Raw genomic sequence first — 11,851 nt, forward strand, 5'->3', positions numbered from 1 at the left:
AAAATATGGATTATAAGATCTCATCTTTTGGAAATTCCTATTTACCTAGAAATAAACCTATATGATGATATGATCATCCCTTTCGTTTGAGATAGAATGGAATATGGTCATCTGATGTCACTTAATTTTTTCTTCATTTATACGGCTTAATTTTCTTGAGCCATCAAATAATGGAAGTCATATTTCTTTATAATGTGTAGAATAACCAAGAGCGTTTGGTCACTAAAGCAATTTCCGAGCATGGATCTCGATGTTTAAAGATGAAAGAAGAGAGATTCAAAAGAAAAAGACACATATGCGTTAAGCCTTTTTTTTCTCTCAGAAAACATTCGAAAAGGACAAAAACAAGTGAACATCTGTGGTCCCCCACTCTGGCATGATGCAATATATTTGTTTAAAACTTTTCCAAAAAAAAGGAGCGCGATTTTCTTAAATTCCCCGTTGCACTTATTTAAATTGGTTTTCATTTGTTCAGTTTTTATCAGAGGAGATCAAAGAGCAGAGATCGACGCTATTCTGTATTCATAGACTTGCCAACTTTAGCCTGACAGTTTTCTTACAGAATGGGTAATGCATGCTCCTGCTGCTCAAATGCCATTAGTCTTCCTCAGGCTGAAGTTGTGAATCATCTTGATGAAACAATCTCTTTCATTGAGATGCGCTTGGACGCCATTTTCATTGACAAGGTATTTACAGTATATCCTTCACTTTGCTTCAGATCTATTTCATGTAACGCATAACCTCTCATAAATAATTTCGTTGCAGCCGCAAGAGGGCACGTCTGTATCAGTGGCTACTACTATTCCAGCTGGAGTGGCTTCTTCCGTCGAGTATGGATCCTGCTTCTTGCAGAATGTAGTTAGACGTGTCAGAAAACATACTTGCAAGGTATTAAACGAGTCTCTAGTTCTCAGTACTTCAGGCCACAAAATCCTCTACACTGATTGTAAACTTTTCATATTTGGTTTTTGTAGATAGTGAAAACCAACCACGACATTCAGAAAGTAGTTATTGATATGCTGAAAGAAGCAAATCAATTTCAGTGGGTTGGAGCTGGGCTTGGTGTTGTGGCCTGCGTGTTAGACCAACTTCAAATGGACAAAATCTCTACCAATGCTTGGAACGAATGCGTTGACATTTTGTGCTTCATGTGTGGCGTGGCCAAACACATTAAGCGAATCAACGATTTTAGAGTCCCAGACAAACTGAATGATCTGGTTGTTTTCATTGTAAAAGGATCCATTTTCTGTATCTCACGAATGGAATCTACCAATGTCCAAAGGTAAAATTTGTCTTAAACTACCTATTACTCTTATCCAGAGTATAGACGTGCGCGACTACTGATAAATTTGTCCCGTGGACAGCTCTTATTCTGCACTAGTGGACGAGGAGGAGATAAAGAGTCTTCCATCCCAATTGATCAACAATTATCCAGAGCTCGGACATGATGAAGGTAACCATTCATTTTTGTTTCGCGTTTAAATATATTTTTATACCTGGAATATCTCATGACTTACACGTTCTTTGAATTACATGTATTTCTTTCTACCCAACATTATATCTCAGAAAAATAACATAAGATGTCTCAATTTTTCATTTTAATTTTTGGCCAAGAACGGATACCGTGAAAATTCTGCCCGTCGTCAAAAAGAACTAGACCTAGGTTCACATGAGTACCACGATTAAGTCTTTATGAAAGAATGGAATTTTGGGATTCGACATATTATGAAAAAACTAAATTCGATTAGATTGTTTCCAAAAAGCTGACTAGTGGGTGTATATTCAGTAGTTGAGTTAAGCCTGTTTTGCTTGTCTAAATCACAGCAATGCGTAATGCTTGCCCATGCTGATTGTCCTGCAGATGACAAGCAGCGTGCTTTTGATTTGCCTCTTTCAAGTGGCCTGGATGAATTAATGTCTTATATTGAGAAATGTTTGGCAAAATCCACAGCCACTGACAGGGTATGCAGAAATCATTTGCGATTTTTTAAAATCTTCTAATTTTTGTTTTGCTGTAATGCGAAAAACATATTTTTTCTTTTTCAGGCAGAAGAGAACACGTCTCCAGTGGCCTCTTCAATCAAGTATGGCAGCGACTTGCTGAGGGACGTACTCAAACGCTGTAAAAGATATGCTGTCAAGGTATTATAGTGCCCTTTATTTGATTTCAATGGATTATGACGAGGGCGTCTTCTTTAAAAATTTCGATTTTTGGTGTGCAGATTATGAGTGGTGAAACAAGGAAAGTAGTGATAGATGTTATGAAAGAAGCATGTCAGATCCACTGGGTAGCAGCGGGGCTTTCCGTGGTAGCATACGTATTGCAAAAAGTAGACGATGCTTCCACTAACAAGGAGGAATGTGTTCAAGTTTTAGGACATATGTATCACCTGGCTACACACATCAAGCGACTAGACGAACAGATACCTCAAGAAAAGCTGCATGATGTCGCTGAATTCATTTTCAAAGGAACATTTTTTTGTGTTTCTCGAATACAATCCAGCAACCTCTCCAGGTAACATTTCCTGCAATTTGATGATAGCCAAAAGTAATTTAAGGTTGATATATTGATTGGATTCTAATTGTTCAGGATTTTCTCTTCCGTGGTGGATGTCGAGGAGATAAGGACGCTTCGATTGGAGCTGGGCCAGAAGTATCAAGATTTGACTGTGGAAGCCCTAACTGAAGCTTTGCATCGAATGCCTAAATCGTTACCTCCCTCACAGGGCAAGAATCCCGATGCAGGTCTTTTTCCCCTCCCTTATTACTGCCGTCAATTGGGTTCGTTGTTTGAGTATTAACAAATAATCAAGTGCCCAAAAAGTATGTATAAACGCCCTCAATAATCCATTCCACCTGATATAGGTAACTTTTATTGATTTTGTAGTGGGCATCGATGAGTCAATAAAGGAAGTAACAAACTTGTTGGGCATGGACGATGAGAAAGATGTATCAACCAGAGCTGTTGTGGTTTATGGGGTTGGGGGTATGGGTAAGACGACTTTGGCGAATGCTGTCTTTAGCTCTCTCGATTTCAAAGCCTACAAACACTGCCATCTCATCATCAAACAGGACTGTTCAGAAAATGATCTTACGGATCTTCAGCAACAGATTTTGAACGACTTGTTTGACAAAAATTTGAAGTTGAGGAATTTTGAAGAGGGTCGTGATGAGCTCTCTAAGGTCTTCAGAGATGCAGCACGGCAAAGTCTATTTCTGTTTATAGACAATGCGCTGAAAGGCGATGATCTTGCCAAAATCCTGCCAGATGACTTGTCAACCATGCCTAAGCGTAGCAGAATGCTTGTGACTACCAGAAAGCTGGACGAGACTGACATGCTTGACCAGCCAGATATCATTACACGCCTGGCATTTCGTATAAATTGTCTTCCAGACGAAGAGGCAAAGAAGCTATTGTCAAAAAAAGCTTTAGACAGTCCCTTTAAAACTTTTGACGCAAGCTCGGATATCGATGGCTTGCTGAGAGTCTGTGGTGGTATACCTTTGGTGTTAAATCTTGTTGGTACAAGGTTGCGCAAACATCGTGACGATCTGTCCGCCTTAAATAGCACCATTGAATCCTTCAAGGATTCGCTGGGAAAAGGAGAGAGCGATTTAACTCAAAAGGTAGTGGATGTGGTGTATGAAAGTTTGCAAGAGGATCGATATAAAGAAGCTTTTCTAGATATAGCAGCTTTCTTTTCTTCCTGGGACCGGGACACTGTGAGATATATCGTGGGTGACGATGAGCTTGTGGCGCTGGAAGACGCAGCATTGGTAAAGATCTCTGATGACAAAGTAGAACTTCACGATGTCGTTTTAAAACGAGGAAGAAAATTGCCAGGATCGGATTATAGAATAACCGATAGGCAATCTCTGGCTGATATTATTGAAGATACACAGGTATAGTTAAACTGTGATCTGTACTTTTTAGATAATTTGATCGAAGCGACTACTATTCAATACCTTATTTGTCGCTAAGATGAATTTTCTGCAGTACACAAGATAGGTCTACTCAATCTTCTATGCAATTTTTGTGCGGGTTATTTAAATCACACATTAAGTAATATATTAATCCTACTCTGAATGTTTTAACACTTTTAAATCTAGAATTTTAAACCGTCCGGATTATAACTTGTCTCTGTGAAACGTATTATTAATGTAATCTTATACTTTGTACTTGCAGAGACTTGAGAAAGTGAAAGGAATTCGTCTTCCATATACATCCTACGGTGAACATAAATTCCAACTTCAGGCAGAACATCTGGATAAGATGCACAAGTGTTTAAAAGTTTTGTTTCTTAGAGGGAGAATAGAAGTCAATGGAACATGCTCCAGAAAATTTGAAAATCTTAGGTATGTGACAGTTGATGATGAAGATTGTTCACCGATGGAGTTAAAGAAGCTTCCGAGGCTGTCAATTTTCGAGGGCCGCTTAAGGAGTGACGATAGGTTGTGCGATGTAAGTTTAGCATTTCATTTCTCTTCTATTGTTTAGAATAGAGATAACAGATATTTTTCTTTTCCAGGGCTGATTTGGAATATCAACTGTGTCTGCAGTTGCCTCATTCTTTGCGTTGCCTACAACTGTCCAGTGTTAGAGAGCTCACTTCCTTGCCTAATACGTTTGGTCAACTGATCAATTTGGAGAAGTTGACTTTTAACTGTCTAGAGCTGTCTAGTTTATCTGATAATTTTGGACAGATGAAGTCTCTGAAATATCTGAAAATTGTCGGCTGCAGAAGTTTGGAGAGGCTTAGTGATACCTTTGGTCAACTGAGCAATTTAAGGGAGTTGAGGATATCAGGTTGTCAAAGCCTGTCTAGTCTTTCTGATGATTTTGGACAGTTAAAATCTTTGCTTGATCTGCAAATTGACGACTGCAGAAGTTTGGAGAGGCTTAGTGATACCTTTGGTCAACTGAGCAATTTAAGGGAGTTGAGGATATCAGATTGTCCAAGCCTGTCTAGTCTTTCTGATGATTTTGGACAGTTAAAGTCTTTGCTTGTTCTGAAAATTTTGGGCTGCGAAAGTTTGGAGAGGCTTAGTGATACCTTTGGTCAACTGAGCAATTTAAGGGAGTTGATGATATTAAATTGTCGAAGCCTGTCTAGTCTTTCTGATGATTTTGGACAGTTAAAATCTTTGCTTGATCTGCGAATTGACTACTGCAGAAGTTTGGAGAGGCTTAGTGATACCTTTGGTCAACTGAGCAATTTAAGGGAGTTGAGCATATTAAATTGTCGAAGCCTGTCTAGTCTTTCTGATGATTTTGGACAGTTAAAATCTTTGCTTGATCTGCGAATTGACTACTGCAGAAGTTTGGAGAGGCTTAGTGATACCTTTGGTCAACTGAGCAATTTAAGGGAGTTGAGGATATCAGGTTGTCAAAGCCTGTCTAGTCTTTCTGATGATTTTGGACAGTTAAAATCTTTGCTTGATCTGAAAATTGACGACTGCAGAAGTTTGGAGAGGCTTAGTGATACCTTTGGTCAACTGAGCAATTTAAGGGAGTTGAGGATATCAGATTGTCCAAGCCTGTCTAGTCTTTCTGATGATTTTGGACAGATGAAGTCTCTGAAATATCTGAAAATTGACGACTGCAGAAGTTTGGAGAGGCTTAGTGATACCTTTGGTCAACTGAGCAATTTAAGGCATTTGATGATATCAGGTTGTCCAAGCCTGTCTAGTCTTTCTGATGATTTCGGATCGTTGGCATCTGTGAGAACAATAGAAGCATCAGAGTGTCCTTTATTGGAAGGAAAGGTAGTTGACCAGATGATTGAGCTGAAGAGCTTGATGGCTTTAGATATCCGGGGAAGCCAACAGATGATAAACCGTTGGAACAAAATAAAGGACGGGCATCCTCAATGTGTACAGACGGGAAGGAGGGAGATGGTGTTTAAATCCCATGCAGGTATTTTCTTATTGCTGGTTATTGAGTTTATTATTTAGGCCTTAATAGATTGTGTTGAATTTGCTATCACTTGGACAACAATACCTGCACATAAAAACACTACGTAGAGTAAATCTTATTTAAAATAAAACTCGAAAAACTCCATTATTTTTAAACATAATTATAAAATTGTGTATTTGATATAAAAGAAAAGAACACGGCTAAAAAATCATTTGTTAAGCTATTGCCTCTGATGTCTTTATCAAAGCAGTCGCAAAAGTTTGATTTTTGACACTTGGACATCAAATTGTGAGTCCTCACAACGTAAGGGGGAGTAGTATTGTTAACAACTGATGCTGGATTCTACAATGACATTCAATGACCATGTAATTCCTTCCATTGTCATCCACTGCTGCCAATCCACAATTTTGCATGCTGTTTTTTCTAGCATACTTTATTTGACTATTAATTTAGATTCAATTTGTATTAGATTTGTTTTTGATCTGTTGTGGTTGTAAGAAATAATGTATGCAAATTTGCACGAGTAGTTAGTTAATTTAAAAAATAAACTCTAATGATTATTTAATAAGTGCAGTGAAGTAGTTGATCTTTCAAAGGCTAGGTATTAGTTCTTACTCTTACTCTATTTATATTTAGCCTCAGCTCTGTTTTAATAAGAATTAAGGGTTGGGATTTGAATTAACAGATAGTATCAAAAGGAAACATTTTCTTTTGGATTAAAGATAATTTAGAAGTTGAAATTTCGTCAAAAAATTATTATGTTAATTTTTTTGGGGCTAAAGATTTAATAGTTGAAATTTTGTCATAAATTTATCATGTCAAATTCTAACTCTTTGTCTATTCCAAAATTTGATGGAAATGAGTACGATAATTGATGGATCAAAAAGATTACATTTTTAATAGGAAAAATTTTGTGGGAGATTGTTGAATCAGGTTATGTAGAACCAACTAAATAGAATACCCTTATAGAAAATTATAAAGCAGCTAAGTAGAAGAATGGTCAAGCTTTGTTTCACATTCAAATAATTCTTGATGAGAGCTTATTTCCAAAAATTGCAAACACATAGATAGCTAAGGATGCCTAGAAAACTCTAAAAGAAGCTTATCAAAGTAGTGATTAAGTCAAAGTTTAGAAGCTATAGACAATGAAATAAGATACATGAAGCTAAAAGTGTGAGTGACTATTGTGTCATAGTAAAAGATGTGGTCAATAAAATGGCTACACTTGGAGAAATAGTGAACTATTGTGATAAAAAATGTCTTGATGACTCTCACACCAAGGTGGAATACTTTTTCCATGATCATTGAAGAAAGAAAGGATTTGCCTACTCTTTAGTTTGATCACCTAGTTGGATCTATAATTTCTTATGAAGAAAGATTACATTTGGAGAAAGTGCTGAGAAAGACTTTTCCTCCAAATTACATATCACAAAGAATGAAGATGCCAATACTAACACCAAAGGAAATCAAGGCCAAGATAGAGGTCAAAATCAAAATTACTTAAGAGAAAATAGAGGCAGATGCAGTTCAAGAGAAAAAGGTAGAGGTAGATTTGATAAGATAAATATCCAATGTTACAATTATAATAGGTATGGCCACTTTAAAATTATCTGTAAATTAAAAGAAGGTAAAAGTATTCACTATGCTCAATAAGGTGGTGAGAATCCTCCAAATAATTTTTTCTAATTTCTTATGGCAATATTGAAAATGATGATAAAGATGTTTGGTGTTTAGATTGTACATGTTTTAACCATATGTCAAAAAGTGAGAAGTTGTTTTCAATAATGAATGAAAATTTCAAATCCATGATCCAACTTGGTGATGACACATCATTGACATTTGTTGCAAAATGAGCTATGGAAGTCCAACCAAAAGAAGATATCAAGAGTGTTAAAGATATTTGTTACACTCCGCAGTTAAAGAATAGTTTGACGAGTGTTAGATAATTGTGTTAGTAGAATTATAAAGTGGTATTTTAAAATCAACAATATATAATTTATAATAAGAATTAGGACTATAGGGTGGTTACAATTGTGTGTATGACAAAGAATAGGATGTGCCCATTAAGACTTGGTAAACATAACAATGACCTTATAAAATGGCATAGAAGGATACAAGTTAGTCGTGGCATCTCAGTTATTGACATTTAAATTTTCATAGTTTGAAGTTTCTAACATCAATAGCATTAGTTTTAGTTTGCCTAAGGTTGAAAGACACAAGGAGGTTTGTGAAGGATATTCCAAAGGAAAACATGGAAGGAAGAAATTTTCAAAGGGAAATGCTTAGAGGACCCATTATCCACATCAACTTGTTCAATTAGAAATTTATGGTCCTATACAAACAAGGAGTCTAGGTAAGTCATCACATTTTATCTTTTATTGATGATTACTCACACAAGTGTTAGATTTATTTTTTAAATGCCAGGATAAAATACCTTGATACATTCAAGAGGTTTAAAGCCCTTATGGAAAATTATAAAAGGGTGGAAAATTAAATGCTTAAGGACTAATCATTAAGGTGAATTTTGTTCAAGTGTCTTTCAAGATTATTGTAATATGAATTCCATTAGAAGATTAATCACTACTACTTACACACCTCAACAAAATGGAGTAGCTGAAAGGAAGATTTATACAATAATATAAACGGTATGGAGTATGTTAAATATTAAGATAAGTGGTTTTTGACAGGGCCTAATCTCTATCACAAAATAGGAATTTTACCAAAGGGGTAACTAGCAAAACCAAATATAGAGCACCCAAACAACAACAAAAAGGAACACAAGAAAAGTTTCTAAGAGGCAAAAAAAAATAAAGCATATCATCAATGAACATTAGAGTGGGGGCCCAACTTCAGCCCCAATGGAGCAACTTGTGATTTAGGAACTGTGAGGAACTTGCATTTATTATTTTGACACACAACAATCTAGGAAGCATTATCTTTATTGGTGGGGTCTTTAGGTGTAGGGGAGAAAGTGTTGCAAGGTTCATCAAAATGAGATGCTTATATGTTGTCATTGATGTCAATATGATTTGGTTGTCATTAGTGATTGATTGCTATAAGTGATGTTGAGTTTTCTGTGCAGTTGTGCTAAGTAATTTGCTCCACATATCTTTTATGTTGTATATTTATTCTTGCAGTTTGGATATATTGTTAGTCTATATTTGTAGATGTTATATTTTGGATTTGGTGCTCTAGATTGCTTTGACAACAAAGTTGTGTTTACAAGTATGTTTGACAGTGTTGGATAGTGTTTTTGTGTTAAATGCATGCTCTGCATTTCTCTGTGTTATGGTTTATGGAATTTTGGTTTTGGAGTTAAGTTGATAATGTCCTCAAATTCATTCTATTTAGTTGGCACGTGTTCTTAGGCTTTGAAATAATGATTTTCTAAGTTTGATGGTGTTTACTCTAGGTTTGGACGACCTTGCATGTCTACAATTTAATTTGTTGCTTCAATGATTATGGACTTTTGCATAATGTGTTTGATAATTATTTTGGTCTTGATTAAGACATATTGTGGTCCACTTTATATTCTTTTTCACCACAGGAATGTTTAGTGCTGAACTAATTTGCATTGTGTTCAGTCAAGATCCTTAGCCAACCTTGGGAGGTTTTGCGTATGCGAAGATGATATATATAGTAATGCTTGGGTGTTGTAAAAGATGTATGGGTGAAAGAAAGTGAAATGCGATGAAGGTGTATTAAAGAGGATATATCTTCTTGACTATTTTATGGTTGATCTTAAGTTGATGAAAAGTTCTAAGTAGTGTGAGCTTTCATGTATTACCTACCAAAAGCAATGAGCCGAAGGTATCTATAGAACTTGCGATTGTAGAAGTGCAATAGTGGTGATTCTTTCTCTTTTATTCTTCTTCATCTTGGTAGAGCGTATTCTTTCTTTCTCTTAGGTTTTTTTGTAAAAATCACCTTAATCGATGTCACCCTAACAGGTGTTCATATATTGCGAATAGTTTCTCTGTAGTTTTTCCCCTAATGGGGTTTTTCACATAAAATTTGGTGTCTCATTGTGTATGGTTATCTGATGTTTCATGTTCATATCTTTCTATGGATTATGTGTTAAAGTTAAGTTGTTGTAGATCTGATTTGGGAAATAGATTTAAGATTCTATATAAAGGATTCACCCCCCTTCTCTCAGTTGTCTTGTGTGTTAGTATATTCAATAGAAAGAACCCTTTAAACAAATAGAAAAACCCCCCTAATTAACTCCCCATTTAGGGGGACAAGACTTACAATCTAGAGAAAGAGAGTTAGGAATCACAGACAAAATAGGATAGGTACCTGAGTCCCCAATAGAGGGGCCAATAGTAGCACCAACCTAAACAATTGACTTAGTCAAGGTAATAGGACAAGGAGGCATTGAATCTTTAGAGTATGTTGAGTCAACATCCAATGCAACGAGAAAAATAGTGAGATGGTGATGGCCAACAACTTTCCACCAAGTGGGGGTAAAACATGTACAAAACCCATAAGGGTAAGTGGAAGCCAAACAATCCATATATCAAAGCAGCATTTGTAGTGAAAAGGGATCCCCTTATAGGGTATGTGCAAGATCATGGGGGGCCAAAAAGTGGCAATGGAGAAATAAACACATTTTAAACTTTTCCAAACATGCCAAAATCTGCTTTGACATTTTGTTTGGGTCGGCCAAAATTTGAATTTGGTTTGGTAATACCAAACCAAATCGGATATCCGTTAATATCGGATATCCATTAATTCTAATATTAAAGGATATCTGATTTGTGATGTCACTATTGTGATGTCATACTTTTTAAAATCGGATATCCATTCAAATCAGATATCTATTTTGGAAACAAAAATGGATATCCATTTTTTTCAACATAAAAAGTATAGTTTAGTAAAATGGGCATAAATTTTGTGTTTCTTATCAAAAATTTGATATTTAATAGGCGTTGGAAAGGTAATTCAGAGACCTATCAAATGGATAATGTAATTTAATGATATTATAGACCAAAAAATAATTATATTTATTTGAAGTTAGTCCTTCAATTTTAAAACTTTAAATACTCACAAATTTTGCATAGAAAGTCTTATTTTTTTCCTATTACCTCCTTTATCTATCACTTGTCTATCTATACTTATATAAATATATTTTATCTATCTATTTCTTCTCTACTTATGTCACTTCTTTTCTCATCCCATCTAGATAAATTAAATCCCAAGTTACATGCATCTCTACATATATCTCTATCTTTCTATTCCCATCTCTCCCTTGCCCATTCCTCTCCCACTCCATCATTCTCACTCCTTATTTCTATATATCTCTCTAATAATCTCTCTTCACTCTATTTATCTCCCTCCTCTACCTTATCCTACCTATACTTATCTATTACTTGTCTCTATCACCTCCTTTCTCTTCCTATCTTGTCCCCTCTATCTCTATATCCCTATAAATCTATCTTCATGTATATTTATATCTCATTATCTCTAAATCTCACTTATTCACTCCATCTCTCCCTCCATTTGTGTTACTCTCTCTATCACTTTCTATCCATATCTATCTCTATCTCCATCTTCACATCTCCATCTCTTTCCCTATCAATATCTCTTTCTATGTGTTCCTCTATACATGATTAATCTACATCTCCGTCTCTTCCTCTATCGCCCTCTTGAAGTATCTTTCCCTTACTCTACTTTTATGATTTTATTTACTCCCTCTTTATATATCTCTAGCTCTCTCTCCCCCCATCCTTCTCTATAGTGCCTTTATATATCTCTATATCTCCCTCTATCTCTATCTCCCTCTCTATCTATTCCTATCTATAATCTCTATCTCTCTTTCTTACTCTCTTGCACTATCTATATCTCTCTATATATCAATATTTCTCTGCCTTTATATCTCTCTATCTCTTCCTTTTTTTATCTCACTCTCTTTACCCCTCTCTATCCATTTTT

At 35.7% G+C, this 11,851-nt stretch overlaps 1 protein-coding gene across 1 annotated transcript; it reads left to right on the top strand.

Moving 5' to 3' along the window:
* Positions 1-422: 422 nt before the first annotated feature.
* Positions 423-6,659, top strand: LOC131028744 (disease resistance protein RPV1-like). The gene is made up of 11 exons (XM_059209045.1): positions 423-686; positions 766-888; positions 975-1,282; positions 1,365-1,453; positions 1,862-1,962; positions 2,047-2,142; positions 2,223-2,515; positions 2,591-2,745; positions 2,888-3,903; positions 4,187-4,462; positions 4,561-6,659. Exons 1-11 carry the CDS (start codon positions 564-566, stop codon positions 5,953-5,955), a joined length of 3,975 nt encoding a protein of 1,324 aa, XP_059065028.1. The 5' UTR covers positions 423-563; the 3' UTR covers positions 5,956-6,659.
* Positions 6,660-11,851: the final 5,192 nt, after the last annotated feature.

Source organism: Cryptomeria japonica, chromosome 7, assembly GCF_030272615.1.
Source record: "Cryptomeria japonica chromosome 7, Sugi_1.0, whole genome shotgun sequence".
In the NCBI taxonomy this organism is placed as follows: domain Eukaryota; kingdom Viridiplantae; phylum Streptophyta; class Pinopsida; order Cupressales; family Cupressaceae; genus Cryptomeria; species Cryptomeria japonica.

What these genes read in the sequence shown, in the direction of transcription:
- LOC131028744 (XM_059209045.1), top strand. Translation starts at nt 564, where the DNA reads ATGGGTAATGCATGCTCCTGCTGCTCAAATGCCATTAGTCTTCCTCAG. An exon ending in ACGCCATTTTCATTGACAAG is followed by an intron (nt 687 to 765) that starts GTATTTACAGTA and finishes ATTTCGTTGCAG; the next exon opens with CCGCAAGAGGGCACGTCTGT. An exon ending in AGAGCTCGGACATGATGAAG is followed by an intron (nt 1,454 to 1,861) that starts GTAACCATTCAT and finishes ATTGTCCTGCAG; the next exon opens with ATGACAAGCAGCGTGCTTTT.